Consider the following 27,600-nt stretch of genomic DNA (forward strand, 5'->3'; position numbering starts at 1 on the left):
TATAGTCAGAAATTTTAGTTAAAAAATGTAACTTGTTTTGCTACAATCTCTATTAATTTTTAATAATTGTTTAATACATTTGATTGATCATTGTAGTTAAAAAAAAACTTGTTTTGCTACAATCTCTATTAATTTTTAATAATTGTTTTATACATTTAATTTTTATGAATATATAATTAAAATTATGAATAATAGATAAAATGAGTATATTCTACTTTATTTTTACTTATGATCTACTAAATTGTAAACAATCTCTTCTTCAATCTCAAACAAGTTATTGCTTTTTTTAAAGTATTATTTCACTATAAATACCAAAATCTATTCGAGATTTGTTATCACTTAATTACTGAGTAGTACAAGAAAATGTTCACTAAATTCTTAATCGTTACTCTTGCAGTCTACATTGTAGCTGCTGATGAAGTGGGAATCCTCCATCAAGAATCTGAATTCAATCAAGATGGTTCTTACAAATTCAGCTATGAAAGCCAAGATGGAACCAAAGTTTCAGAAGTTGGATCAGTAAAAAATGTGAATAACGTAGATGTTCATGTAGCTGAAGGATCGTATTCCTACCATGGTGATGATGGCAAAGATGTTGTAGTTCAATACGTCGCCGATGAAAATGGATACCGTCCACAAGGAGACAATATTCCTGCATCCATCCTGAAGAACTTGGAGGTTTTAGCAACTGCTAAACCGGCAAAAGAAAATTAATGAATTTATGAAATGTTTTATATTTGAAGATATAATAAAGATGCATATTTGAAAAATAATTATAATATTGTTTATTTTCTGTATAATTTTAAGTTCTTATTGATTTAGTGGTTGTATCAGATAGTATGAAATAATATATAAATTGATGAAATAAAATCAATAGTTTATCAATGTAATTAAGGTTAGTCTATCAACTTTCCATATATTTTTTTATTAACATTTCATCAAAATATATTATACTATTAAATTAGAATGTATTGTTTATATAGAAAATACAGAAATAAAAGCGTATTGACTTCAATATTTATACCTTTATTGCTGTTTTCAATTAATTAATGAAAGTGATTTATAAACTTTGAATTAAAAAAAATACATTGTATTATATAAATTACATTTAATAAGTTTTGAAATATATAAAATCTATAAAAAATGATGTTATATTTATAGTTATATTTACTATTATTATTAAATATTTTTTGTTGATCAAAATTATATTAATTTGCTTATGTATATATTACATACATTAGATAATTATACCATTTTTAAATAATATATATTATAAATATTAAGGAGTAAATGTTGGTTTTAATATAAAATATAAATAATTGAGGTTTTCATAATAAAATAATCAGTAATTATTATTCAAAATTTAGTATTTATTTAATCGTGTAACATGTAAATTGTAAAGAAAATTAGTTTTCCTTAGGTGGTTTTGCGGTGGCCAAAACTTCCAAATGTTTCAGGATGGATGCTGGGATATTGTCTCCTTGTGGACGATATCCATTTTCATCGGCGACGTATTGGACTACAACATCTTTACCATCATCACCATGGTAGGAATACGAGCCTTCAGCTACATGAACATCTACGTTATTCACATTTTTGACTGATCCAACTTCTGAGACTTTAGTTCCATCTTCGCTCTCAAAGTTGTATTTGTAAGAACCGTCTTGGTTGAATTCTGATTCTTGATGGAGAATTCCCACTTCTTCAGCAGCTATAACGTAGACTGCAATCGCAACAATTAAGATTTTAGTGAACATTTTGTTAATTGAGACAGTTAACGACTGATGCTGAATGCAAACAGAAACGTAATATTTATAGTCAGGAATTGAAGTAAAAAAGTAACTTGTTTTGTTACAATCTCTACTAAATTATATTAATTTGCTTATGTATATATTACATACATTAAATAATTATACCATTTTTAAATACTATATATTATAAATATTAAGGAGTAAATGTTGGTTTTAATATAAAATATAAATAATCGAGGTTTTCATAATAAAATAATCAGTAATTATTATTCAAAATTTAGCATTTATTTAATCGTGTAACATGTAAATTGTAAAGAAAATTAGTTGTCCTTAGGTGGTTTTGCGGTGGCCAAAACTTCCAAATGCTTCAGGATGGATGCTGGGATATTGTCTCCTTGTGGACGATATCCATTTTCATCGGCGACGTATTGGACTACAACATCTTTACCATCATCACCATGGTAGGAATACGAGCCTTCAGCTACATGAACATCTACGTTATTCACATTTTTGACTGATCCAACTTCTGAAACTTTAGTTCCATCTTCGCTCTCAAAGTTGTATTTGTAAGAACCGTCTTGGTTGAATTCAGATTCTTGATGGAGAATTCCAACTTCTTCAGCAGCTACAACGTAGACTGCAATAGCAACAATTAAGAATTTAGTGAACATTTTGTTAATTGAGACAGTTAACGACTGATGCTGAATGCAAACAGAAACGTAATATTTATACTCAGGAATTGAAGTAAAAAAGTAACTTGTTTTGTTACAATCTCTACTACTTTTTAATTATCGTTTTATATATTTTTTTTCTAAACAGTTAAAGTATATAAAATCATAAATTTATAATTAATTACTTCTTGAAGTTCGTATTATTAATTTTGTAAGTTAAAAATATACAAAAAAGATAATTCATTCATAATTTTTAAATGCAATTTTTTAATAATTATAAAAAAAAACTCAATTTAATTTGTTTATGAAACAGAAACAAGTTATATTTTTTTAAGTTTTACTTCTTTCTATATAAATATAAAATTTTCTTTTATATTAGTTAGTGACCAGTTCAACAACAAAATGTTCGTAAAAGCATTAATCGTTGCTGTTTTCATTGTAGCTTCTCAAGAAATTGGAATCCTCCAACAAGAATCTGAATTCAACCAAGAGAGTCCATACAAATTTAGCTATGAAAGCGAAGGTGGAGTTGATGTTGGATCAAGCAGAAGGAATGTTGATAACAAAGATCTGCATGTAGCTGAAGGCTCTATTTTTTATGATATTCCATACGCACCTAATGAAAATGGAAATCCACTTGGTGAAAATGTTCCTTCATCTATTTTGAAGAATTTAGATGAATTAGCCACAGCTAAACCAGCATATGAAAGTTAAATAATTTATAAAATATATAATAAAATAATAATATATCAAAATGAATTGTTATCTTATTTCATTTCTAATCCAAACTTTTTCATTATAGCTAAATTAGATAATCGAATTTTCTAATTAAATAGTTATCAAAAGTTTACTGGTTTCATTAACAATATTAAATAATTTAGATTAGTAGATATTAAAAAAATATATACACTTTTACACAATTATCTAAGAAATTCATATTTTTACTTTGTAAAGAAGAAAATTTTGTTATAAAATATAAATTGAAGGATAAAATATTAAATAATTATTTTTTTCTTGTTAACTCGAAGTATTACTTATAAAAGTTTATTTTGTTCATTTTTTTTTTGGTTTAAGTATGAAATATAAAATTGTCAGTAATTATGGCTGTAAATTGAATATTTATTAATTATTGATATATTACAAACAAAATTAATTATTCTTTTGGTGGTTCTAGGAAGGATGATGGAATGTTATCTCCCTGTGGACGATGGCCATTTTCATCAGCGACGTTTTGAACAACATCTTTGCCAGCATCGCCATGGTAAGTGTCTTCAGCTACATGAACATCTTTGTTATTCACATTTTCCTCTGAACCAACTTCAGAGACTTTAGTTCCATCTTCGCTCTTTTCAGGTTCTTGATGGAGAATTCCTAAAACTTCTGCAGTTACAAAATAAACTGCAACAGCAACGATTAAAAGTTTCTTGAACATTTTGTTAATTGATATAGTTGTTGACTGATGATGAATTCAAGAAGACATGTAATATTTATAGTCAATATTTGCAGTCAAAAAAGCAACTTGCTCAATCACTATCTCTGCTACTTTTTAATAATAATTTTATTCGTTTTACAATTTTTATTAATAAATAAAGTATCTAAAGTTGTTTGTACAAGTAAACATCATACAAAAACGCAATAATGTGTTATAAGATTCAAAAGTATCATAACAATTGAATTTATTTGTTATTCGAATTATGATTAGTTCAATTCTAAACAATCTCTGATTCTGATTTCACTATAAATATCCAAGTCAGTTTTCGATTAGATATCAGTCAGTCACTGAGTTGTAAAGCATCATGTTCAGAAAATTTGTAATCTTTGCTATGGTAGTTTACTTTGTAGCTGCCGAAGAAGTGGGAATCCTCCATCAAGAATCGGAATTCAATCAAGATGGTTCTTACAAATTCAGTTACGAAAGCCAAGATGGAACCAAAGTTTCTGAAGTTGGATCAGTCAAAAATGTGAATAACAAAGATGTTCATGTAGCTGAAGGATCGTATTCTTACATTGGTGATGATGGCAAAGATGTTGTGGTTCAATACGTTGCCGATGAAAATGGATACCGTCCACAAGGAGACAATATTCCCGCATCCATCCTGAAGAACTTGGAGGGTTTAGCAACTGCTCAACCAGAAAAACAAGATTAAATTATTTGTGAAATGTTTTATGTTTAAAAATATAATAGAGATGGATATTTGAAAAATAATTATTAGATTAATATTGATTTTAAAGTTATATCAATATAAAAAATAATGAAATTAAATGTTTTATCTATATAAGTAGCTTTAATAGCTGAATGGTTAAGTCTCCCTACCTACGATCGAACTGGCGACGGTTCTAATCCAGTCCCTTTGTGAGCCCTTTCGGTGCTTGCAGCAATAGGGCCATCGTTCATCACAGATGGACTGTCAAATGAATGAGGTTAAAGATATGGACCTTCAGACAAGTCGATGGACAATGACAATGTTAAGGATAGCAGCAGATTTACAGTCAAATGAATTAGTGGAATCGCAGAGCATCAATATACTACTATTACAAGACGTCAGCCAACCAACAAATTAAAATCAAATCATCATAATGGTAACTATCCACCGGCAAAGATTATGCATTTAATATCAACCGCGATCTTAAATTTACTCAATGTTCACATTGATGAACAGATTGTGAAGAAAATTGTTCTATATAAAAAAAATATAATGAGCTCACATCAACAATTTATTGTCAAAACTTATTACATAATTACTAAATATATTAGTAAAGTCAAATACATTGTTTAAATATGAAATACAAATGCTAATTGTAGTCAATATATTATATGCACTATGTAATATTGTAAATGCTGTTTTTAACTTTTAAATAAAATATAAAAGTAAATATAAAAGTAGAATTAAAACGCAAAATGTATTAATTAGAAACATTTCTTATTGTTGTATATATTTATATAACTATGAGCATTTGTTGAAAGATATAATTATATTTTGTGCAGGAATAATGTTGTTTTTAGATAAAATATAAACCAAAGAAAGACGTTGAAGTTGAATACTTATATTCTCTCGTTAAATCAAGATATTCATTATAAAAGTTTATTTCCTTCAAGATTTTTTGGGATTAAGCATATAAAATAATCTATATTTATGGTTAAATTTGAGTATTTATTCAAGTCGTATATTCATATATTATAAACAAAATTAATTTTCCTTGGGTGGTTTTGCGGTGGCCAAAACTTCCAAATGCTTCAGGATGGATGCTGGAATATTGTCTCCTTGTGGACGATAACCGTTTTCATCAGCGACGTATTGAACCACAACATCTTTACCATCGTCACCATGGTACGAATACGAGCCTTCAGCTACATGAACATCTACGTTATTCACATTTTTGACTGATCCAACTTCTGAAACTTTAGTTCCATCTTCGCTCTCAAAGTTGTATTTGTAAGAACCGTCTTGGTTGAATTCAGATTCTTGATGAATAATTCCAACTTCTTCAGCAGCTACAAAGTAAACTGCAACAGCAACAATTAAGAATTTAGTGAACATTTTGTTAATTCAACCAGTGGATGACTGATGTTAAATGCAAGATGATGCACAATATTTATAGTCTGGAGTTTAAATTAAAAAGAAAACTTGTTTCATTACAATCTCCTATTATTAATAACATTTTTTTCTGTTGCATTCATTTTATGAACAGGTAAAAACATAAAGTTTTCTTTTTAATAGAGTGACATTTTATATTATTCTCTATTATCAAAAGTTGGTAATGATCAAATTAATATTTAAATTAATTGCATTTTTTTAGAATATTTTGACTCATTGCAATTGAACAAAAACAAGATTTTACTTCAATTATATTAATTTATAACATAAATATAAAACATTGACCAAAGGGGGTTTTTATTATAAGAATACATTAAATAATATTATTATTTATTGTTACATACATCGATGACAAATTTATATACAAAAAGAGTACATTTTTCAACTATCACTTCATAAAATTTTATTAAATAATTGTCTAATACAAAAAACTGGATTTGGAGAATAACAAGTTATTTTTATTAAACTTGTCGCAACTATAAATATGAATTAAATGTAAGTTTTCGGTATCAGTTATCCACTGACTAAACAAACAACATGCACGCAAAACTTTTCATCGTGATTATTGCAGTTTATGCAGTTACTGCTAACGAAGTTGGAATCTTGCATCAAGAAGCCGAAATCAATCAAGATGGTTCTTACAAATTCAATTACGAAAGCGAAGATGGAACTAAAGTATCTCAAACTGGTTCTTTGAAGAACGTGAACAACAAAGATGTTCAAGTAGCTGAAGGCTCGTATTCCTATCATGGTGATGATGGCAAAGATGTCGTTGTTCAATACATCGCCGACGAAAATGGATACCGTCCAATTGGAGACAATATTCCTGCATCGATTGTAAAGAATTTGGAAGTTTTGGCTACCGCTAAACCACCAAAAGATAATTAAATGTATTTTTATTGTATATGAATAAAGAACGCACATTGAACATTATTTTTATTGTCTCTTCATTTTAAATACATTTTGTCTCCTAATTTAAAATTATCATTTATCTGATATTGATTTTTTATATTTAATTTTTATATGTATAAGAAATAATTATATAACTTCTTTTTAAAATGTCATTTGTTATTTTGATTGTAGTATTTCCAATAAGAATTAACAATTATTAAATATTATTGTAGTTCTTTTACTCAATTTTATTGGAATTTGGAGTTAATTTATGAAATAATCTTATCACAATTATAAACTTTATTTTTTTTCCTGTTTAGAACACTTAGATTATATTATATTTAAATTTTCGGAACACAAATTATTTACACTTATACATGACTTAATGAATAGAGGCATTTAGGGGTACATTTATTTAGAATAAAGCCATGCTTTAGGCTGTGGAAGGTTCACTGATTTTTGGTAGTAAATCCAATGTCCTTTGGATAGCTTCCGGGATTGGTGGAGGAGTTGGCAAATGATCACCGACGGGTTGGAATCCATTTTCATCAGCAACGAAGCTACAATAAGATACAAAATTTGAAATAATTATCACTTGATGTATGATCATTTACCTTAAGTTGATCGGGGTGCCATCTGGGGCTTGGTATGAATAGGAGCCAGTGATTACTTGTACAACCTTATCAACTACATCGTCTCCAATTCTCGTTGCAGGAATGACCTTGTTGTATCCAGTTTGATCAACGCGAATTCCATTTTCGCTCTCGAAACTAAAATCGTGTATAATTAGTTTAAATCTATCATATTATTTTTTATACTTTACTTAAAATTGAAGGTGCCATCTTCTCCAATTGCTTCAGAATGCGAAAGAATTGCAATTGGTGTGGTGTTACTTTGTGGTTGGTTTAGTGGTACTCCCTGTGGTCTTGCAAAGGCGGAAGCCACCAAAGCGCACGCAATCTGCAAAACAATTTGGATTTTCTCTCTTCAACATTTGTTTGAACAATTAGGTTTATTTACTTACGATATTGAATAACATTTTTTTAGAATTGATCATCAAACAATTTTAGTGCAGTTTTCCGTGACGACTGATGGGCTCGAGGCGATTGTTCACTCTTTATATACGAATTGACTGTTTGCCCAATGTGCTCCAAAGAAGTGCTAACAAAATCAACCTCAATCTTATCCATCCGCTTTGAATATTCTGTGCGCATACAAATTGCCAAATGTTTGCATAATTATTGCATCTGCGGCCATGAATTTTTGAGATGACCACTGTATTCAAATAGTATTCACACCTTCATCTTCACGAAACTTCCTTTTTCCTACATCACACTTTACTCTTTATTTAGAACCATTTCATCTCAGAAAATGATTACGTATTATAAAATCGTACTAAATAAAATGTTTCATATCAAATCTATCTAATTTGTTCATTTTTTCAAATACATCGAAAATCTTCTGTGTAGTTTGTTAATTAATTTATAGTAAAAACTAAAATATTATATAAATACTAAAAATTTACTTATTTATTTCATTTATACTAAAATGTATGTTCCTGTATAAATCAAGAATAATAAGTATCCTATTACAACAATGTTTACCTTTGACATATACACAAATCTTACTTAGCAAACATAATGAGACTTTTGGTAATGTACATATCTGACTGAAATGCCGAACAACAAAATTAATTATTTATTAGGTAATTATGTTATTACATGCTGAGTATATGTTGAATTTGAAAGCGGTGGCATCAATGCTGCATAGCAATGAAAAATTTAGTATGGTCTTTTTTTGTATTGCGTCTCGAGTAAATAAATTTAAAAAAAAAACAGAAGCCTTCAAGTGATGTCTTCTGTATGTGCATTAAACAATTGCTTATTTATAGAGTCGAATTTATGTATAAATACTGTCTTGCAATGGTCATCAAGCATCAGTTTCAAACAAACCGTGAAAATGTTAGCAGTCAAAGTGTTCTTCCTAGTTGGTGTTTTGGGGTGTGCTTTGGCCGAGAAAGAGGAGATCCCGATCATCTCGCAAGAATCCGTTCTTGAGCCGGACGGTTCTTATCGCCATAGCTACGAAACTGGAGACGGAATCAAAGCTGAAGTCATCGGGGAACTGAAAACCATTGGAGATGAAACCGTGGCCGTGGCTCATGGTAGCTACAGTTATCCAGCTGAGGATGGAAAAACGTATCAAGTTAGTTACGTAGCCGACGAGAATGGATACCAACCAATTGGGGATCATTTGCCAGTGGCTCCGGAAATTCCTGCCATCATCAAGAAGTCTTTGGATTACTTGGCCACTGCTCCACCACCAAAGGAATAATTAAAGTTATTTTTTAATGTGCATTTTGTATACATGCAAATCTTTGTATTTTCACTAAAAACTTGAATTAATATCATTTGAATCATTATATAACTTTCTTTTACAAAAAAAATGTTTAGTAAGATTACCGCTCCACCAACGTAATTTGTGGTTATTATATAATGTACGATTTGTATACATGTAAATCTATATATTTTCAATAAATATTTGAATTAATATGTAATAAATCTTAGGAATCAATATACCTTTTCTATATACTTATGAAGAAGGTTTTAGTAGCCTTGGAAATTAGGACACATTAGACAAATTTTTAACAAATCGATTGGTAAGTATAGCATAGTAAGTAAACTTAAAAAAAATGATGAATTATTGTGTTAATAAAAATTATGATAAAATTACAATAACGATAATTTCGGATAGGTAGAAGGTATAAATAGGTCTGTAAAATGAAATGTTTAAATAAATTCATTGAGTTTCTGGAATTTACGTTGTTAATAGCATTTGGGTTTTGTATATTATATAACATAACGGCCGTTTGTTGACTCACATTGAATGCAATGGGAAAATAAAAAATAAAATACCCGCGGCATCTTTCGTATGTAGGTTGTAGGCCTATGTAATATGTTGACAGAAAAGTTAACATCTAAACAGTGAAAGTGCTCATCTCAGTTGTGTTGAATAACAGTAGGTAGTAGTACTCCTATCCGATAAGTATTACTGCATCGCTCGTTCTAGGCCTCTCTTCCTACATCATTCAATTTAGCTTTGTATACCAAATTTAATAGAAGAAAAGGAAAGTCATTTATCTATTCGAATCAATATTTATCTACAATTCCATCTATTTAACATCAACAAAAAATAGTTATAATCTTTAATATTTGGTCTCTAAGAATTATGATTTTGTGAGGACAGTAATATAAATAAAATCTTTGATTTTTTACATTTTACTTGAATGTTTAATGTGAAAGTATAGAAGATGCTGCCATCTTTAGAATCGCTGCTCAATATATAACTTGAGTCGATTGCCATTAGATGTCGTACACTTAATCATATAATAATTTTTTAAAATATTACATAAATTATTTTTTTAGCGACCTATCAAAATTACTAAGAAAAAACATCAGAAATAAGACCGTAAGGATAATGAAAAATTAGAATTAAAATGATATTGTTATAAATATTTTCTTAAGTAAAGTAGAGTAAAAAAGAATACCAAATGGAATTATATTGAGAATATAAATGAAATAAATATAAACGCAAATTTAACATTCAATACAAGTTCAGTGCAAAGAATGTTCGGAATAAATAATAACGTCGGCTTTTTTCATGAACTCGGACGTGACTTTGAGAATATTGAAGTTCAAAGAAAAATAAATATGTTGCAAATTTAAAAACAAATTTATTTATTTGATTCTGGAAATTAACAAAGATTTAGAAAATCTAAGACACATTTATTTAGCTAAGTCATTTTATTTAAGCTTAAATATATTTTGTAATATATTTTTTGTTATTAATTTAAAATTAATATTATATTAATAATATTTACTAAAAATGATAGTAATGAGTATAATCATAATATAAAAGAAACAAAGGATTGAGAAGATCTAAGCCATTTGAAAATGAATTTTATTAAAGTACATGCAAGTTCTTATGCAATCGTTGTGTATACAATATAATTATGCAAATTCTATAATTTGTGTATCGAACGTTTTTTTTTTCCTCATTAAAAGTTTGAAAACGTAGTTGTGTATAGATTTAATTTGTATACACAGCTTATATACTTACATTGAATAATTATATGCTTGGATAAGTAAGATGTTATTCTTACTATATAAAAAATATGTGTATTTAGATTTTTTTATATATATATTTATTATTTTTTTCTTAACCCCTGAACCAATTATCATATGTAAATAAAATTAGTTTTTTTGCTAATTTTCATTTCATTAATAATTATTTGAAATTATTAACATGTTAAATATGTCAATTAATAGTGGTTTATTGATTAATATTTTGTTTTCAATTGATAAAAAATAATTAAGTCTAGCATAAGTTTTAATGATTTAAGATTTCAGAATTTACTTTGATTTTTTAGGTTGAGTTTTAAGAGAGTTAATATTGATGATCAATATTTTATTAATGATTATTTTTATTAAGTAGAAGATGTATGAAATGGTTTAAGAATATTTAAGGATTTAATATCAAAACATAAAATGTTGTTGCATTTATTATTTTCATTTCAAAATAATGTTCGATTAAAACGATATACAAAGGAATATAAAATCATGGAAACATATACGTAGCGTTGGTCAAGATCAAACTGGATCACAATCATCAAATAAATACTTGTTAATATATAAAAATATATAAAAAAGGACTGTAATAATATGCGAGGAAACTACGCGAGAATGCTTTATTTCCTTCTACGACCGGCCCTTTCCGTTGTGGATGGCTGCGAAGCGATCCAATCCAAAGCCTTCTGGATGTTTGGCGGAATTGGAGGTGAGGTCGGAAGATGCGCACCCTGCGGTTGGAAGCCACCCTCATCGTCGGCGGTGTACGTCAAAGAGATCTGGTTGCCTTCCGGATCGGTATAGGAGTACGATCCCTGCGCAATGATTACTTCCGGATTCTCCGCATCGTTCGTCTTCTTCACCGAACCGGTTTCTTGAGCTTTTATGCTGTTAGCACTTTCATAACTAAAATTTCCAAAAAAAAAAAACGCATTACTTTACGATCTTCTTTGCAGGAAAATAAATCTTACCTCCAATCGTAAGAACCGTCAGGTTGAATTTCATTAGTCTGACTAACGATCTTTATGGGTTCTTGAGGCGCAGCGTTCAACGTTACGACTAACCCCAATATGAGGCTACAGCACTACAAAAAAAAGCAATCAGAAACACACTCACAATTGATTACGCTTTGCGAAATAATTAATAATAATGTGTTTATTAAATTGAATTGTATGCACAATGTGCACTTATGAAACAGTTAAGAGAGATCGTGTTTGAAATGTTACCGAAGCTAATTAAGGCGATATTTCATCTCGCTTCTAATTATGTATAATGAATGTTTGTTTAAGAAGCAATTGTTGTCGAATTTGAATATGCTAATACTAATTGCATTGATAACAATAAACAGCTTCGATACTTGTTTTCAAAATTGCATCATTTTTTTTTGTTACTTACTTGTTGCAACGACACAATGAAATGAAGTTACTACTCCAAGGCTACATTACGAATTCCTATTATTTTCCGGTAATCAGAGCACGAAAGTGACAAATTTTACATTGCAAATGAACACTTCCACCCGTCTCTTGTTCATCACTCATGTGCAAGGTTGCACTGTAATTAATGTAATCCGTAGTTGTTTATTACCAGAAGATGCTGAGTTAATGTTCATTATATGACTTTGAGCTTTTTTATATGCTCATTATTTATAAATTATATCGATACATCCTCTTTTAATTATCAATAAATTCACGATGTTATTAGTTAATTAAATACGATATTTATTTTATTTAAAAACAAGATAGTTTTGAAGCCGTATATTGCTTTTCATGTGAGTGTAAGATGTTAATTTAATGTTTATTATTAATTACCAAATAGGCCAGAAAACCCAATTGCAAAGTAATTTTCAATATATTGAGAAATGTTTATAATAAAATACAACTGTTTATGGAACCAATTATATTTGAATCAAGCATATTTGCAATAAAATAAATATTTAATTTGTATTACAAATTTTATAAACTTTTTTTGACCAGAACAAGTATTTATATGATTTTTGATTTAATACACTACATTAATTTATTTAATATATATTGGCAAAAGATAAGTACATTTTTATGAATATGTTGAGATAAACTATGATATTAAGTTATATAATACTTTCAATCTAGTAAGAATGGTTAGCTTCCAAATATATGATTTTATTAGAATCTGTTCTCAAATAATAAATAGCAAATTTTATATCTTACATTTTTTTTGAGATAAATTATTTCAACTGAATCTTTAAAATGTAATTCTTATTGCATACTAACAATTTTTAAATGTGAGTAAATATTTTAGTTTATAAAAAAAAAACACTATTTTATATATAGTTTCCCAATATATTATTACAGTTAGATAAATATAGAAGTCTAAAAATTAATATGATTGTGTTATTTCAATACATTTTTTTAATATATTTTTTTTTCTTAATGAGTAAAACAAACTTTTTGGTAAAATCACATGTTTTATGCTCGAATATAAATTCAATATTGGAGTGAAATAATTGATATATATTAAATTTGTGAAAAACATGTTCTTATTGAAATACACAAATATTTTTATATGCATTTATATATTTGTAGCAATAAATTCAATTTAAACAATTATTATTAATTTATTATCGGATTTGTTAATTTTTTTACAAAATTATTGTATATTATTATATGTTTTTTTATAAAATATGCTTAGTTTTGAAATCAACTACAAACAGCCATGCATTGTATTTAAAAGTTATACAACATCATTCGATTTAATTTAGTTATAGTTTTGAAATAAAAAAAATTATCTAAAAATAAAATATATATTGAAATCAGAAATGCGATGTTAAGAAAACAAATGTGTTTATAAAAACGTTGATATTATCATTATATTTTGTTGATCAGTTTTAGAATGAAAAAGATTGTATAGTTAATTTGATTACAGAAATTATTTAGTTTTGGATTGTTTTACTTGAAAAGTAATTGAAATGTATGTTGTTATGTGTGTATATAATAATGGTAAATGTATAAAAGTATTGAAAGTTAAATGTAAGCGGTAATATGTGTATTTAATAATAAATGTATAAAAGTATAGATGTGGACTTACCAGTAACCAGGCCATGATAATGTCTGGCTATAGAAAACAGTAACTACAAACTAAAATATCAGACATATGCCCCGTTCGCAATTCGCACCCGTATTTATATAGAGACATACAAAGTGTAATCATTCTTTTTCCCCCATACACACAATTGATGCCGAAGATGTTTATTACAACACATGGGAATGGCATCATGCACGTCCTACCAATGCATTCTTCCGGCCTTTTCCCATCTTCCCCATCACCAGCATTTCATCTGGACGACAACGTTCAAACTATACGCAGCCCGCGTTAACTTCTGTTAATTACCATTTTTACTCGCACTTCTCGAAAATAAAATCAAAAAAAAGAAGGAAAAATCAAATAAATAAAAGCCAATGCATTTCCCCCCCTAAAAGACGCATACCTTTACCACCGGTCGACACCCTCGCAGCCAGTCAGTAGGCGTTTAGAATGCAACGGTGAAGCAATTCCAGATTGATGGACCTAACATCCGTATAAATTCAACTTTATATGGATTGCAGGATGCTTTAGCCAGTATAAGAGGATCGACAAGGTTTTCTCGTCTAATTTATTTGTTTATTATTCTCTCGCATACTTTAATAACCTTTTATTACGATACAATGCGACTTACGCAATCGCATCTTTGAACCTCGACGACAATTTGGTAATAATCATTGAATTTCGCAAATCGGGAACCCTGCTGAAATGATGATTATTATTATATTTGCATGCATAATTGCGATTATTCGGAATGCATTCGTAATTGGGATTTTGTAAGGGAAATAATAAGGTTCGCTTTTATCATCATATCATATCTCTCCAATCCATCGATAGATTTACTAGCAGTCACGTTTGCATTCGAAATGCCAATGCTAAAGCCTCTTCTGATTCCAACAAAGAAGATTCATCTCCGAGTTAATCTTCTGTTTGCTCTATTCAACAATCTGATGCCATTAAAGACACACGCAAACAAAGAAAAGAAAAAACTTTAAAAATAAGTTTTGATAACTCGTATCAAATTTCGCAAATACGCGAGAAAACGTAAATTGCGTAATCACTATTATTATTATGAGCTGCATGTTTGGTAATAAGCGTCCTAGTAAGGTGTGGTCCTAAGCGCCGTCTACATTTTTTTTTGTATAAAATGCTAAAAGCAATTTGTCATTAAATCGTTTTGTGCAAACGCTTTGACCATCGTGTGATGGTAATGATAATAATTCGTCCCTTTCGAATGTCCGCATAATTGCCTTGTAAATTATCTTCGAAACGTGACGGGATGCTCCGGTGCATCTACATCTTACTTTAACATAGGATCGTGCTGCGAGGCTGTGTTAAATTGTCACATTCATTACTTAATATCTCTTCGTTTTATGGTGCTTTCGTTTATCTGTACAAGAAACGGTCGCTCGTCGACAAATGAAATTAAAATCTGCAATCTTAAACAACGAAGTCTCGGGAAGTTCAACGCGTTAAATGCGAAAGCGCTACTTAAATTGTGGGCGGAATTCATTAGGATAATAAGGTGATTTCCATCAGCGCAATTGCCGATGCGATCATTCAATTGGAAAATAATATACACAGTTTACAATGGAAGCAATAAATTCACGACTTATTAATTTACACATCATTTATCATTTAACATCTAATTATTATACAAAAATAATCGAATTCATAAAATTAAAAAAAAATGTTAATTTTAAATGAAAGTTTATGATTACCTAAAAGATACATCAAAAGAAATTTGGATATTTAATTATTTCAAGTGCATTTAAAATCTAAAAAAATAGTCTTTTGTAATTGTTCATTTAATTTTGTTTATTATTATTATAAAAAATAGCGAATTATAAATTAAAACTAATGAAGCGTTGTCTTACAAAAAAAATTGAAGGGCATCAATCAAGGGACATTAGTTATTGGAAAAGGGTATATTTGGGATGGATATTTGGATTTTGTGGAATTTATAGAGGGAGCCAATATTGGTTATTTCAAGGGGTATAACTATTTTGGTATTGGAGTAAAAGAGATCATTAGGAGGATTGTGTAGAGCAGATTTTCTGAAACTTTGTTAATAGTTGTTCCATGAAAATTTTAGGATTTAAAAAGTATTCAGTTGCAGGGAATACTTGGTGTATAATATTCCTGTACACCAAGTATTCCCTAACTTCTCCTACAACGGATGTCGTATTTTGGAGAGTATACAAAGGGTAGAATGTTCGAATGCGGAAAGGTTTTTTAGGACGGGATTTCGATTTATATATTTATGTTTTACATGGATGGATATTTCTGAACTACGGTAGGTCAGTGAACAGAAATATGGATTTTATTTTGACTTGAGTTGTTTGCAATGAGAATTGAGGTTGAGTTTTGAATCAAAAAGGATTCCTAGATATTTTACAAGTGATTATGATTATTTCAAATCAATTACTAAAAAAAACTAGCTATTTATAAACTTAAGTCATTATGGAAATATTTAATGAACAAGTTGATGAAATGTCTATTTTTATATTACTTTCTTGATGTTTAGAAACAGAAGGGAATGGAAATCTTTTAATTATTTCTAATATATTATTAAAATGTTGTAGCTGCTATCCACTGAATTATTTATCAATAGAAAGGATACGTTCACGTACATTGAAAATCAATAATAACTTATAGGAAATTAACATTAAATCAGTAAATTGAAGATTGGGTGAGGCTATTATAAATGAGATGTAACATTATTTTTGTATATTTGTGACACTAAAACAGTTAAAATACATAAATAAATATTTAACTGTTAGGCCATAGGTATTTCCATCCAAAATATACTATAAGACGGGAAATCTCTAGTTTTTTACATAGCGTCTTATAGACCTAAAATACTGTAATTAACAAATAATTGAACAGTGGAACTTCGTTTTTTGAAAATCCAAATTGTTCAAATACCAAACCAATTTTTCCATGAGAATTAATGTAAAAATGATAAAATTCTTATTTATTTATTTATTAATATTGAATTAAGTTATTTACTACATGATATTATGTCTTTTTAATTGAAGTTTTGTAGAAAATAATACTTAATTTATATAATCATAATTTTGTTCTTGCATTTTAGTTAGTTGATATGGAAAATCAAATTCAAACGCTACTTAAATCCTTATATGGGCAAGAAAATAGTGCGTTTTGTTTCAAAATTTATAAAAAACAAAAAAAGGCAATATATTGGAACCTCGCTTAATAAGCACTTCGCTTAACGAGCACAATGAATTATAAGAAAAATGACTCGCTTAGCGAGCGAGGTTTCATATAGAAGTGACGATGAGAAGAGAAGTCCAGTATTGCGCGCCCACTACATCATTTTTAAAGCTTGTGTACACATATTATGTGTATTTTTGAATATGTATTTCACTATACGAGTAAAAATCCGAAAATTTTGTAACGGACTAAACTCGTTAAGCAAAAAAATATAATTATCAAGTAATAAAATTAAGTTAAAAGCCTACTTATTTGTATATTTATTAATTGCCGATTTAGTTTTTAGAGGATTTAATTTATTTTGGATTTATGTTTGAGAATCAACTCATTCGAGAACTGAAGTTATACTGTACATAAATTAGTTTATAAAATTGTTTAAAAAAATATAAAAGACAGTTTATTTCCTCAGGCATATACATAATATATGATGTACACAAACACTACATACTTATATGGGTTTTCCAAGTATAAATCACTCCGAAACATAGTTATTCTAATGCGCAATTAGTTAGTTGACTGAATGCAATGTTAAAAAAATATTAAAATTGCATAATTTATACTTAAAATTATATGTTTTTTTTAAATACATAAATATTTCTTGAAAATCATTGTTAATTTACAACAGTATTTTGTGTATCTATAATAACAAACTCACCAAATTTTCCATATAATTCATACATAAAACACAAGCTAAAAAAATACTAAATAAAAAAATAGTTAAATTTCAAAATATTTTATGTACATATATTACATATATTTACACACAGCAATTGTAAAATAATATATTTGAGTAGGCTTTCTGCCCTACCTATGGTCAATAGCCCTTTGTAACAGTTGACTTTTTGTGTCATTATCATTGTATGGAAATGTTAAATATGTTTTTTTTTTGTATTGTTGCAATTAATATTATTATTATTTTATCTTTAATTAAAACAGTTAGGTTTTATAGTTATAAAAATACGCTATTAATTAAAAAAGCATCAAATAAATTAAGTACTTAGATAGCGTATATTGTCATGTTTATATTTATCTTGGAATAGTCACAACTGCAATAATTAGTTTGCATAATTCGCTTTGCGAATAAAATATGCTTAGAGACGTATACGAATGTAAGTATGTGCATTTGCATTAATTTACGTGTACAAGAATATGAATATTTTCACTTTTACAATGACCAAATTTCGCAACAAAAATATTTGCAATTGGCGAATATTTTACGTTCAGACGCGTGCTCTATTCCTTAGATACGTTGGCTTTTCACGTTCTTGATTGCGATACAACACAACAAAGATTTTTTTTACACGCTAACGTGAAAATAATACTTTTGTTTTTCTCAATTGTTCTCATCATTTTGTTTGTTTGTGTTATTTATTATACTTGCAGCATTAAACAATAATAGGGATAAAACATAACTTAAATTTATTAATAAAGTAAACAATATTTTTTTATAAGATATAATCAAGTTGGAATATATACAAATATATCAGGACGTTCTAAAAATATATTAATATTTTTAAATTACTCATAAAAATATTGTTTTTTAGTTCTTTCCGTATTGTTTAGCAAAAATTATTCGAATAATTTCAATATAATTTCAAATTGAAATAAATATAATTTTATAATGTAATTAAGTGTCCTTACTTTTGCATAACGAATGACGATGTGAAGAGAAGTACCAGATTGCGCGCCTGCTACATCATTTTTAAGATTTCTGTACACATATTATGTGTATTTTTGAATATGTTTGACTATACGAGTAAAAATCCGGAAATTTTGAAACGGATTAAACTCGTATTTAAAATCTATTCAAGTTGTAATGAAGTAGTACACATAAAAATATGTAAGAATATATTAGACATAAATATCTTCAAATTATTAAAAAAAATCAGTGTCTCTTTCTATTTTCAAATTAAAAAGAATATAAATGTATGACAAAATTACTTATATTCATCTTTAATTCATCTTATATTAATAGGAAAACGACAATTATCTTAATTTTTAGTAAATAAGCTAAAATTCTGCAGCAAATAAATATAAGTGTTTCAGAAAACTAAAAAAATCAATTACATCACACAGCTATGTTATAATTAATGATACATCTTTTATTTTAACGTTAACTAATTACAAAACGTATCATCTGCATATGTTATAATTAAGTTAAATAATATTTCAGAGATATTTTTGATTTTATAATAACTCAAAATTATATGATATATAAAAAATATATAAGTAAATGTAGTAAATTTAGTAATAATATAGTAATTATTGATTTAAAATTATATTTCTATTCCGATTCTGTTGAAATCTAAATCTTTAAGTTTATAGTTATTACGGTGTTTATTACAATATGATTACTAAATATGTCAATACTTCTCTATTCGTAATTTATAATAAAAATTACAATAATAATCATATATTGTATAGAAAGAGGCCAAGAGCAATAAAACTGAGTAGAAACAGCGGTTTATAATTTGATTAAAGTTTCACATGTATCGATTGGATCTGCTGCAGTATTATATGTTTGTGTCAATCATTCATTGTTTGCACAGCATCCTTGGTAAACAATTACCATGCCACCACACTTAACAAAAATAGAAGAATAATATGATAGAAAATACGGAGAAAATGAAAGAGAGAGTGTGAGATTGAGAGAGATCGTAAATCGGTGTTAATTGATAAACAAATCGGCCGCAGATTTCGAAAATAGTTAAATCTCAAGATGGAAGAGGTGAGCATGTCGCTAACGCGCAACCTACAAAAAAATTATGCAACACTTATTTGGTTGGCTCTGCTCCGTCCGTCCCGACTCGTCACGACCTTGTGGAAGACGGCGAAACTACCGCGAAAGCGGCCTCGGGGCTCTCCAGAGTTTTCCAAAACTCCTCTCACATCATCATCGCTATCCTCCTCGGGCATCTTCTCTAAATGTGAAGGTCGACCTCGAGCGCGTCTTAGGCGCCAAATATATTTGAATTTATCGCATTCACTGATCGTGTACCAGTATTTCGGAGACGATCAAAACATTGCTATCAAATCTTCTCTAGTTTACAACAAACAAAGAAATATCGTAACTGGTTTATCTTTCAAGGAAATAAGGATCGAACGTGTGCCTCTAGGATTTTATACGGCAGACGCTAAATGCTAGTTGTCACATTTGGAAGAAGAGAGTTGGTCACCTACTGCTGGCAAGATGCCAGGGGTCAATCCTATTATATAAGCGCGATGATTTATTCTAAGGTCAAAGCGACGTCGTTTCTAAATGAGAGAAAAATACGAAAGAATAGAATGAGCATAAATGGAAAAAAATAAACGACGAGTTCATCAGAAAATGTGCGTTCCTCGAAAGCTAAATATATATGCACACATCATTTTTAGTTATTGCGTAAATAATATAAAGAATTTAGATTAAAAAATCAAAATCTGTACAGATTATAATTATTTAATTAAAAAATGTTACTTTATTTTTTCTACATTATCCTACCAAAAATAAACGTAATTAATTAATGGCTCATCAAATTGATAAATTATTGAGATTATATAATAAAACAATCAGTTTAACCTTGAATTAAAAAAATAACTGTTTTGTTAATTAATAATATTAATTTATTATATAACAGATTTTATTTAATAAATTTCTTCGCTTAATTGCAAAAAATCCATTAGAATTCTATTGAATTAGTCTCCAATTGGTGTAGGTCATCAGGTTGCTTTATATAAATAAGTAATTATAATCATTATCAAATTTTTTTTATGTATTACAATTTTTGATCGGTCATTTATACCAATAGAAAACTTTTTTCCCATGGAATATATTTTCAAGAAATTAACATATGAATACCTTATTTATACATAATGAGTATTTATGATTTATGAAGTGGAAAGGAAAATAAAGTCACGGTAATTATATTAAAGTTTAAGTCAATCATAAAATCTTTTATTCGATTAATTGCATCGTCGATGTACACGTATATTACCACGCCCAAAATCCGACTTTTACGTTATTTGTGACAAATCTTGATGTTGTTAACATTATAACTAACATCATGATTTTTATTAACATTTTGTTGTAAAATAAAACTATTGAATATTAATTATAAATCATTAATGCACAATTTTACTTAACAAATCGATTAAACCGGAGACTGGTTTGAAAACTTAATAAACAAATTGAACATGAATTGAGCTAAACTGTTATTCAAAAATTAGTACATAAAATTATACAAAAATGATCGTTTATTTTTCTCTTTATACATTTAACTCTCTGTTTGTGCGGTATATTTTTGTATGTATTTTGTTCCTCGATTAGTCCTGTTTTAAACAGTGCAGGATACGAGATATGGTTATACTTATAAATGAAAAATAAATAGTAAAGATTACTTCATAATAATTATAATTATATGTTAAAACAATCAATCAATCAACTTTTATCAATATTTTTGTTTCCCGGCGCTCCCACCAAATATTAATAAAATCATATACATTTGAGCAACAATTTCTAATATGAAATTTTTATATAATAAATAATTTACTAACGCTTAATATTTGTAATGATTATTGTTGTTTTTTACTTTCGATGTATTTCAATGCTTTCAATATTGGGGCTGGTATCGGTGGAGGAGTTGGAAGAACGTTTCCTTCCGGTTGGTAACCATTTTCATCAACAATGTAACCAATTTTAACCAGCTGTCCTTCAGGTGAAGTCCAATGGAATTTTCCGGTGGTGTAAATCAACCTTTTCTTAGAGGTTTGTTTGTTGATGAACGTTGATTGATCTGCATATATTCCATTTTCAGTTTTGTATCTATAATTAAAATATTTATAAAAAAAAATCGCAAAAAAAAAGATTGCTATTTTTAATTATTAACTGATTTCTTAATTAATATTTTCCTAAGATCAATAATAATAATAATAATGAATATTTTGAATTATTGTTTATATATTATGGATATTTGCATGAATATGGAAATTCAGTATAAAACCCAAAGCGCAAGGTTGTAAGTTGGTTGCATAAGAGTAAGTAAATCCATAGTAATATACAATTATATTTGCGGGCGGCTCATATCGCATTGCTTATGGTCGCCTGTATCATAAAAATCAGATAGAGAAGATTGGAATCTTAGACTCAAATAAAAATCATGGTGGTAGGAATAGAGTCGTGATCATTAAAATAAAATATAAACTAATTGATAAATTTTAAAACTTGCTTGTAATGATAACTTCCATCTGGATCAATCGATAAATCTTGGGCGATGATTTTTGCATCTGACTCAAGTCCCTTGTAATAAGTCGGTTTTGTGGGTCTGAAAATATTGAAACCGTTGCAAGCTGCTATAGCTACAAAAACGATGATCTAAAAAACACATTTAAAAACAATAATGATCCAATAATATTAAATTAACAAATATATTACAAATCTTCTCATATTGCTAATTGACAGAATCACACTGGTGCTCTTAAAACTGTCGTAAAACTATTTATACTAAAAATAAACAGTTTCAGAGTGTATATGAATATAATTATTGCTCAGAATTATAGTTGAAAAAATTAAATTATATCTTCTATAATTCGTTTTTTTTATTAGTTGTTAGTAAAATACGTTACTTTTTTTTGTTATATCCGCATGTGTTTTTGAGTTCGTTGACCGATGGTTAAATTCGGTATTTTTATGGAAAGCAATTTATCTGCAATTCTAAAATATGATAATAAAATGTGATAACTGTAAATAATATACGAGTTTAGAATTTTATATAAACGAGTAATATTATTATATAAAACATATTTTTTTGGTAAATAAAAAAATATTCTTAAGATTTATAAATAGTTTTTTTTTCAAGGATGTACATTATTATTTTATTTAACGTCCTTTTTATTTACAATCTATTTATAAAAACAGATTCAGTAAATAATCTTAATGGTAGATCCAGTTACTGGGTTGTCAAGCTATTATCAAGAAGATTCATAGTTAATACTGTTTTTCATTGATTAATTCTTCCATTGTTTTCATTTGAAGATCATCTTAAATTCTCCTGTTCGTAATATACTAATAATCCTTCTTAGGCTCTAGGACTGAAATCTTTGTATCATCGCAATATTAGATTTACTGACACCGTTCAACTGTATTCCATAGGTTCACTTTATAAATCAGCAGTTTATTTGCTTTTGAAATACCATAATAATATTTCTTAATACACATGACATTATGGTATATTTTTGATGGATTAAAACTTAATTATTTAACTTTGACAAGTTATTATAGGCAAATTGTACCATGTACATATCTCTAGGTAGTCTCTTTAGGAAGGTTATATCTTTTTGTTTAATTAGAGTATTAACTAATATTTCTGTGAATAATGTTTAAAGAGATAAATAATAAAATGTGAAGACGTTGCTTATTGTAATCAATATGTTTAAAGTAGTTTTTTTGGAGAGTCTATTTATTTATATTTAATAGAGTATTAACAAAATTTCAGTGATCAATGTTTACGGAGAAAAATGTTAAAACACTGTTTTTTCAGCCGTTATAATTTGTTGATATTTAACATTTAATTACAGACAAACTCTAATAGTTTAAAAAGCTATTAATTTATGTATATTTGGAGTAATACTTAATATATTTTTTCACATAATTCAATATTAGGGAAAAAAAAATCAATTTTAACAGTGAATGGAAACTTATAAGTAACTTGCAAGTCGGAAATCTTATAAATAAAAACGTAAAGACTTTTTTAAATTTATTTAGTGTTGTTTTTTTGCACCTATTTATTTCATATTTAAAACAAATAAATCATTCCTTACATAATAAATATTTTATGAATATTAGGTAGTGATCATTTAAAAGAAAACAACAACAATGATTGCCTATGACGAAGACAATCCATCTTGGGAAAGATGTTATTGGCATTTCAAAAACCTCAAATCATTGCGCGTGAAAAAATCGTAAAATCATTTAATAATAATAAAGAGTTTAGTTTAACATCTGTGTTTGTAGAGAACGAAACATGTAAACTATACGTTTGGCTACAATTTACATTTTTCGCCGCATCATTAAAGGTTGATTTCATTAGAACTCGTTTCCGGTTAGAAGTAAGTCTAGCACGATAATTCGTGACCATATTATTTATTTATTGCTATAACGTTTTACCAAATGCTAACTAGTAAATCAACTTAAATGAAAATACAATCAACCAGAAAATTTAATGAATATTATCAAGTACAGAAATAAATACTAAAGAAAAATACATTATTTTGATTCGTATTTATATTGTAATAATAATAAGCGCATTGAATAATTGCAAGAGCAAGTAAATTTAAATAACAATTAATTTAAAATTATATTCACGTATAGTTCAAATAACATGCTTATGTTTTTGTTGTTGTAAAGGTAATGTCTTGAATAAATGATAATTTGTTTTTTTTTTCGAATTTAATTTATTTACAAACTAGTAAAGTACAAGAGCTTGGGTCGTCATTATTGGTTTAGAAGTGTTTTGGTTGTTCTGGTTGGTATTGTGGTTGTGGGTGGGCAAGGATGTAGTCAACAGCCCTTTGGATGGCGGCTGGTACTGGTGGTGGAGTTGGGAGATCTCCTTGTGGTTGGTAACCGTTCTCATCAGCAACGTAGGAGATGCTGATGGGTTGACCTTCGGGGGAGGTGTATTGGAAAGAACCTTGAGCGGTCTTGGCTACTTGATCCTTGTTGATCTGTTGGATGTGTCCTTGTTCCTGGGCGGAGATGCCGTTTTCAGTTTCGTAACTGCAAAGATCAATGAAAGTCAATTAAATCAATTTAGAAACAAATCGATGATCCAACAACATACGCGAATTGGTAGGAACCGTCTGGGTTGACTTCAGAGTCTTGACGAAGGATTTTCACCTCGGCGTCTTGTCCTTGGTATGGTTTACGGAGATGGGACACATCGCAGGAGACTGCGGCGACCAAGCAGAAGGCAAGTACCTAAACAAATTATATAATTAATATAATTGAATTTCTTGTATTTGTTATTGTTGTTATTTACCAATTTGAAAGCCATTGTGTTGATATTCCAAGAGAGAGCTCGGACTGTTATGATCAATACCTGCTGCTCAACTCCTTTTATATGCGGTCGCGATAGTCGCCATTTTCTATTTTCGGTTGTTGCCAAAACTGATGGAATATTGTTAAAAGAATTTAGACTATTTCATCATTGGATGGATTGCAAGGACGGTCGCTATTCCGTCGCATCTAAATGTATTCTTCGCTGACATTTAGAAAGAAAAGGCAACACAAAAAAGTTATATGAATGAATTGCTTGTTCGAATCTAGAAAAACAATATAATTAGTTTATAATATTAATAAAAAGAAGTACACTAAGTAGTTTTTTTGATTTTAAATTTAATTAGATTTAACGATAAGAATTTCTAATAATACTACTACAGTCTCATACAAACCAATAAAAATATAATTATTTAATCATATTAAAGACAAAATTAATTAACTGTTACAAGGAGCTATTAATATTTTTATTTACTATAAAGTCAATACACAACACGGCTTGATTTTATAGTAAAGTGTAAATATTTGTAATTAACCACTTTCTCAATGTTAAATTTTATATTTTCAATTAAAAGATTTTCGTTTCTATTATTTCAAATTACATAAGAATATATAATGATATTATGAATTTAAAAATATAATTGCATTTATTTTGTATATAATTCTTTTTCATTTCGTTCTTTTTTTGCTAAACTTTAATTCCAATTCATTAATCATATTTTTTCCAGTAAAAAATACATTTATTTAGCTCAATTATTACAGAATGTATAAACTACTATACTCATTTTAGTTCCCTATAGAATAGGACAATAATCCTTGACAATAATAGCTAAAAAAAAATAGTAAAAAATGTGTCTTTTAAATAACATGAATGGCTAATAAATTTCAAGAGATTTCATCAGAAAATTTTTCATTCATCAACATTATGTCATAAAGACTTTTTTTACATATTTAAAAAAACACATTTTAAATATCATATGACACAACCGTAATAATAAAATTTAAATAATGATCAAAATAGATTTCTTCTCATTTTTAAATAATTATATTTGTGACTCTATTTGTTGTATTACTACTTTTTTTTTATAAAAAAAAATGATATGTAATTGTTTAGAGTAATTATTGAATAGTTTTCATATATTATTTCAAGGCATTTGCTCAAAATGGACTACTTTATATAAGAGTTCAGAAAATTTGTTTATGTATGAGAAATTCTTTATTAAACAATATTTACAGACACATCTATAGATTCATAACCAAGTTTTCTACTAAACGAGATAAAATTTAGTTAAATTAATGATGTGGTTGCTGTGGTTGCGGATGGGCAAGGATGGGCAAGGATGTAGTCGATGGCCTTTTGAATGGCAGCTGGGACTGGTGGTGGAGTTGGCAAATCTCCTTGTGGTTGGAAACCGTTCTCATCGGCAACGTAGGAGATGCTGATGGGTTGTCCTTCAGGAGAGGTGTATTGGAATGAGCCTTGAGCAGTCTTAACTACTTGATCCTGGCTGACCTGATGAATTTCTCCTTGCTCTTGAGCGAAGATACCATTAGAAGTTTCATACCTAAAATAAGCCAAGTAAATCAATAAGTAACCCAAAACACTAATAAATATTCAATATATACTGGTAATGGTAATTTTCTGAGTTCACTTCAGATTCTTGACGAAGGATTTGTACTTACATCGCAGGAAACCGCTACGACCAAGCAAATAGCATTATTATATAAGATTTGTACCAATTTGAAGAACATGTTTGATATTTAGTTAACACTAATCGAATACTCGAACTGTTAAGATTTCGGATGCATCATCGTCCCAATTTATACATATATTTAATGACACGGTGACATTTTAAAATACGACAATAAATTTACTAAAAAAAAATGAACTAATTCATATGTTCTACTGCAAGGACGATCACTATTTCTTCCCATCACAATACAATTCATTGGAATTTTTGCATCTCAACAAAAATAAGTTGTTTATTTGTTGCGGTTATTACATACTTCACTACTTATAAAACGGTATATTGACTTTTATGAATTAACATTTATCTCTTCACTTATAATCATAAATAAATTGTCGAAGAATATTACTTTTCCATAATTTTTCCATTTTTATCTTATCCATATTTGATAATTGACATAATTTCACTTTCAATTTCATTATTACTTCACAATAACGTCTACGCAATAATGACAACAATCTACGTCAAAATGATATCAGTTAAAGTCATT

At 28.2% G+C, this 27,600-nt stretch overlaps 12 protein-coding genes across 12 annotated transcripts in view; 4 read left to right on the top strand and 8 right to left on the bottom strand.

The window, feature by feature from the left end:
* The window catches only part of LOC108568898 (larval cuticle protein 8-like), a 985-nt gene extending 271 nt beyond the window's left edge, over positions 1-714 (top strand). Inside the window, exon 2 of the mRNA XM_017930245.1 lies at positions 355-714. Within this exon, the coding sequence (XP_017785734.1) occupies positions 355-714 (360 nt within the window). The remainder of the gene's footprint in view (positions 1-354) is intronic.
* A 692-nt stretch (positions 715-1,406) lies between these two features.
* Positions 1,407-1,757, bottom strand: LOC108568899 (larval cuticle protein 8-like). Its single transcript, XM_017930246.1, has one exon. It carries the CDS (start codon positions 1,755-1,757, stop codon positions 1,407-1,409), a length of 351 nt encoding a protein of 116 aa, XP_017785735.1.
* A 314-nt stretch (positions 1,758-2,071) lies between these two features.
* On the bottom strand, positions 2,072-2,422 carry LOC108568900 (larval cuticle protein 8-like). Its single transcript, XM_017930247.1, has one exon. The coding sequence runs from the start codon at positions 2,420-2,422 to the stop codon at positions 2,072-2,074; it is 351 nt and encodes a 116-aa protein (XP_017785736.1).
* Positions 2,423-4,245: 1,823 nt separating this feature from the next.
* Positions 4,246-4,569, top strand: LOC108568901 (endocuticle structural glycoprotein SgAbd-5-like). Its single transcript, XM_017930249.1, has one exon. It carries the CDS (start codon positions 4,246-4,248, stop codon positions 4,567-4,569), a length of 324 nt encoding a protein of 107 aa, XP_017785738.1.
* Positions 4,570-5,610: 1,041 nt separating this feature from the next.
* Positions 5,611-5,961, bottom strand: LOC108568902 (larval cuticle protein 8-like). The gene has a single exon (XM_017930250.1). The coding sequence runs from the start codon at positions 5,959-5,961 to the stop codon at positions 5,611-5,613; it is 351 nt and encodes a 116-aa protein (XP_017785739.1).
* A 594-nt stretch (positions 5,962-6,555) lies between these two features.
* On the top strand, positions 6,556-6,906 carry LOC108568903 (endocuticle structural glycoprotein SgAbd-5-like). The gene has a single exon (XM_017930251.1). The coding sequence runs from the start codon at positions 6,556-6,558 to the stop codon at positions 6,904-6,906; it is 351 nt and encodes a 116-aa protein (XP_017785740.1).
* Positions 6,907-7,264: 358 nt separating this feature from the next.
* On the bottom strand, positions 7,265-8,057 carry LOC108568948 (endocuticle structural glycoprotein SgAbd-4-like). The gene is made up of 4 exons (XM_017930298.1): positions 7,934-8,057; positions 7,733-7,869; positions 7,524-7,679; positions 7,265-7,469 (listed from the first exon to the last, which is right to left on the bottom strand). Exons 1-4 carry the CDS (start codon positions 7,964-7,966, stop codon positions 7,343-7,345), a joined length of 453 nt encoding a protein of 150 aa, XP_017785787.1. The 5' UTR covers positions 7,967-8,057; the 3' UTR covers positions 7,265-7,342.
* Positions 8,058-8,697: 640 nt separating this feature from the next.
* Positions 8,698-9,378, top strand: LOC108568932 (endocuticle structural glycoprotein ABD-4-like). The gene has a single exon (XM_017930283.1). The coding sequence runs from the start codon at positions 8,761-8,763 to the stop codon at positions 9,241-9,243; it is 483 nt and encodes a 160-aa protein (XP_017785772.1). The 5' UTR covers positions 8,698-8,760; the 3' UTR covers positions 9,244-9,378.
* A 2,076-nt stretch (positions 9,379-11,454) lies between these two features.
* On the bottom strand, positions 11,455-14,200 carry LOC108568921 (endocuticle structural glycoprotein SgAbd-4-like). The gene is made up of 3 exons (XM_017930270.1): positions 14,100-14,200; positions 12,008-12,120; positions 11,455-11,942 (listed from the first exon to the last, which is right to left on the bottom strand). The coding sequence occupies exons 1-3, from the start codon at positions 14,112-14,114 to the stop codon at positions 11,657-11,659; spliced, it is 414 nt and encodes a 137-aa protein (XP_017785759.1). The 5' UTR covers positions 14,115-14,200; the 3' UTR covers positions 11,455-11,656.
* A 7,681-nt stretch (positions 14,201-21,881) lies between these two features.
* Positions 21,882-22,752, bottom strand: LOC108568904 (larval cuticle protein LCP-17-like). Its single transcript, XM_017930252.1, has 3 exons — positions 22,741-22,752; positions 22,535-22,680; positions 21,882-22,131 (listed from the first exon to the last, which is right to left on the bottom strand). Exons 1-3 carry the CDS (start codon positions 22,750-22,752, stop codon positions 21,882-21,884), a joined length of 408 nt encoding a protein of 135 aa, XP_017785741.1.
* Positions 22,753-24,791: 2,039 nt separating this feature from the next.
* On the bottom strand, positions 24,792-25,384 carry LOC108568929 (larval cuticle protein LCP-17-like). The gene is made up of 3 exons (XM_017930280.1): positions 25,346-25,384; positions 25,148-25,284; positions 24,792-25,083 (listed from the first exon to the last, which is right to left on the bottom strand). Exons 1-3 carry the CDS (start codon positions 25,358-25,360, stop codon positions 24,807-24,809), a joined length of 429 nt encoding a protein of 142 aa, XP_017785769.1. The 5' UTR covers positions 25,361-25,384; the 3' UTR covers positions 24,792-24,806.
* Positions 25,385-26,650: 1,266 nt separating this feature from the next.
* On the bottom strand, positions 26,651-27,599 carry LOC108568905 (larval cuticle protein LCP-17-like). Its single transcript, XM_017930253.1, has 2 exons — positions 27,574-27,599; positions 26,651-26,927 (listed from the first exon to the last, which is right to left on the bottom strand). The coding sequence occupies exons 1-2, from the start codon at positions 27,597-27,599 to the stop codon at positions 26,651-26,653; spliced, it is 303 nt and encodes a 100-aa protein (XP_017785742.1).
* Position 27,600: the final 1 nt, after the last annotated feature.

The sequence above is a fragment of the Nicrophorus vespilloides genome, unplaced genomic scaffold (genome assembly GCF_001412225.1).
Source record: "Nicrophorus vespilloides isolate i.1.1-1 unplaced genomic scaffold, Nicve_v1.0, whole genome shotgun sequence".
Taxonomy (NCBI): domain Eukaryota; kingdom Metazoa; phylum Arthropoda; class Insecta; order Coleoptera; family Silphidae; genus Nicrophorus; species Nicrophorus vespilloides.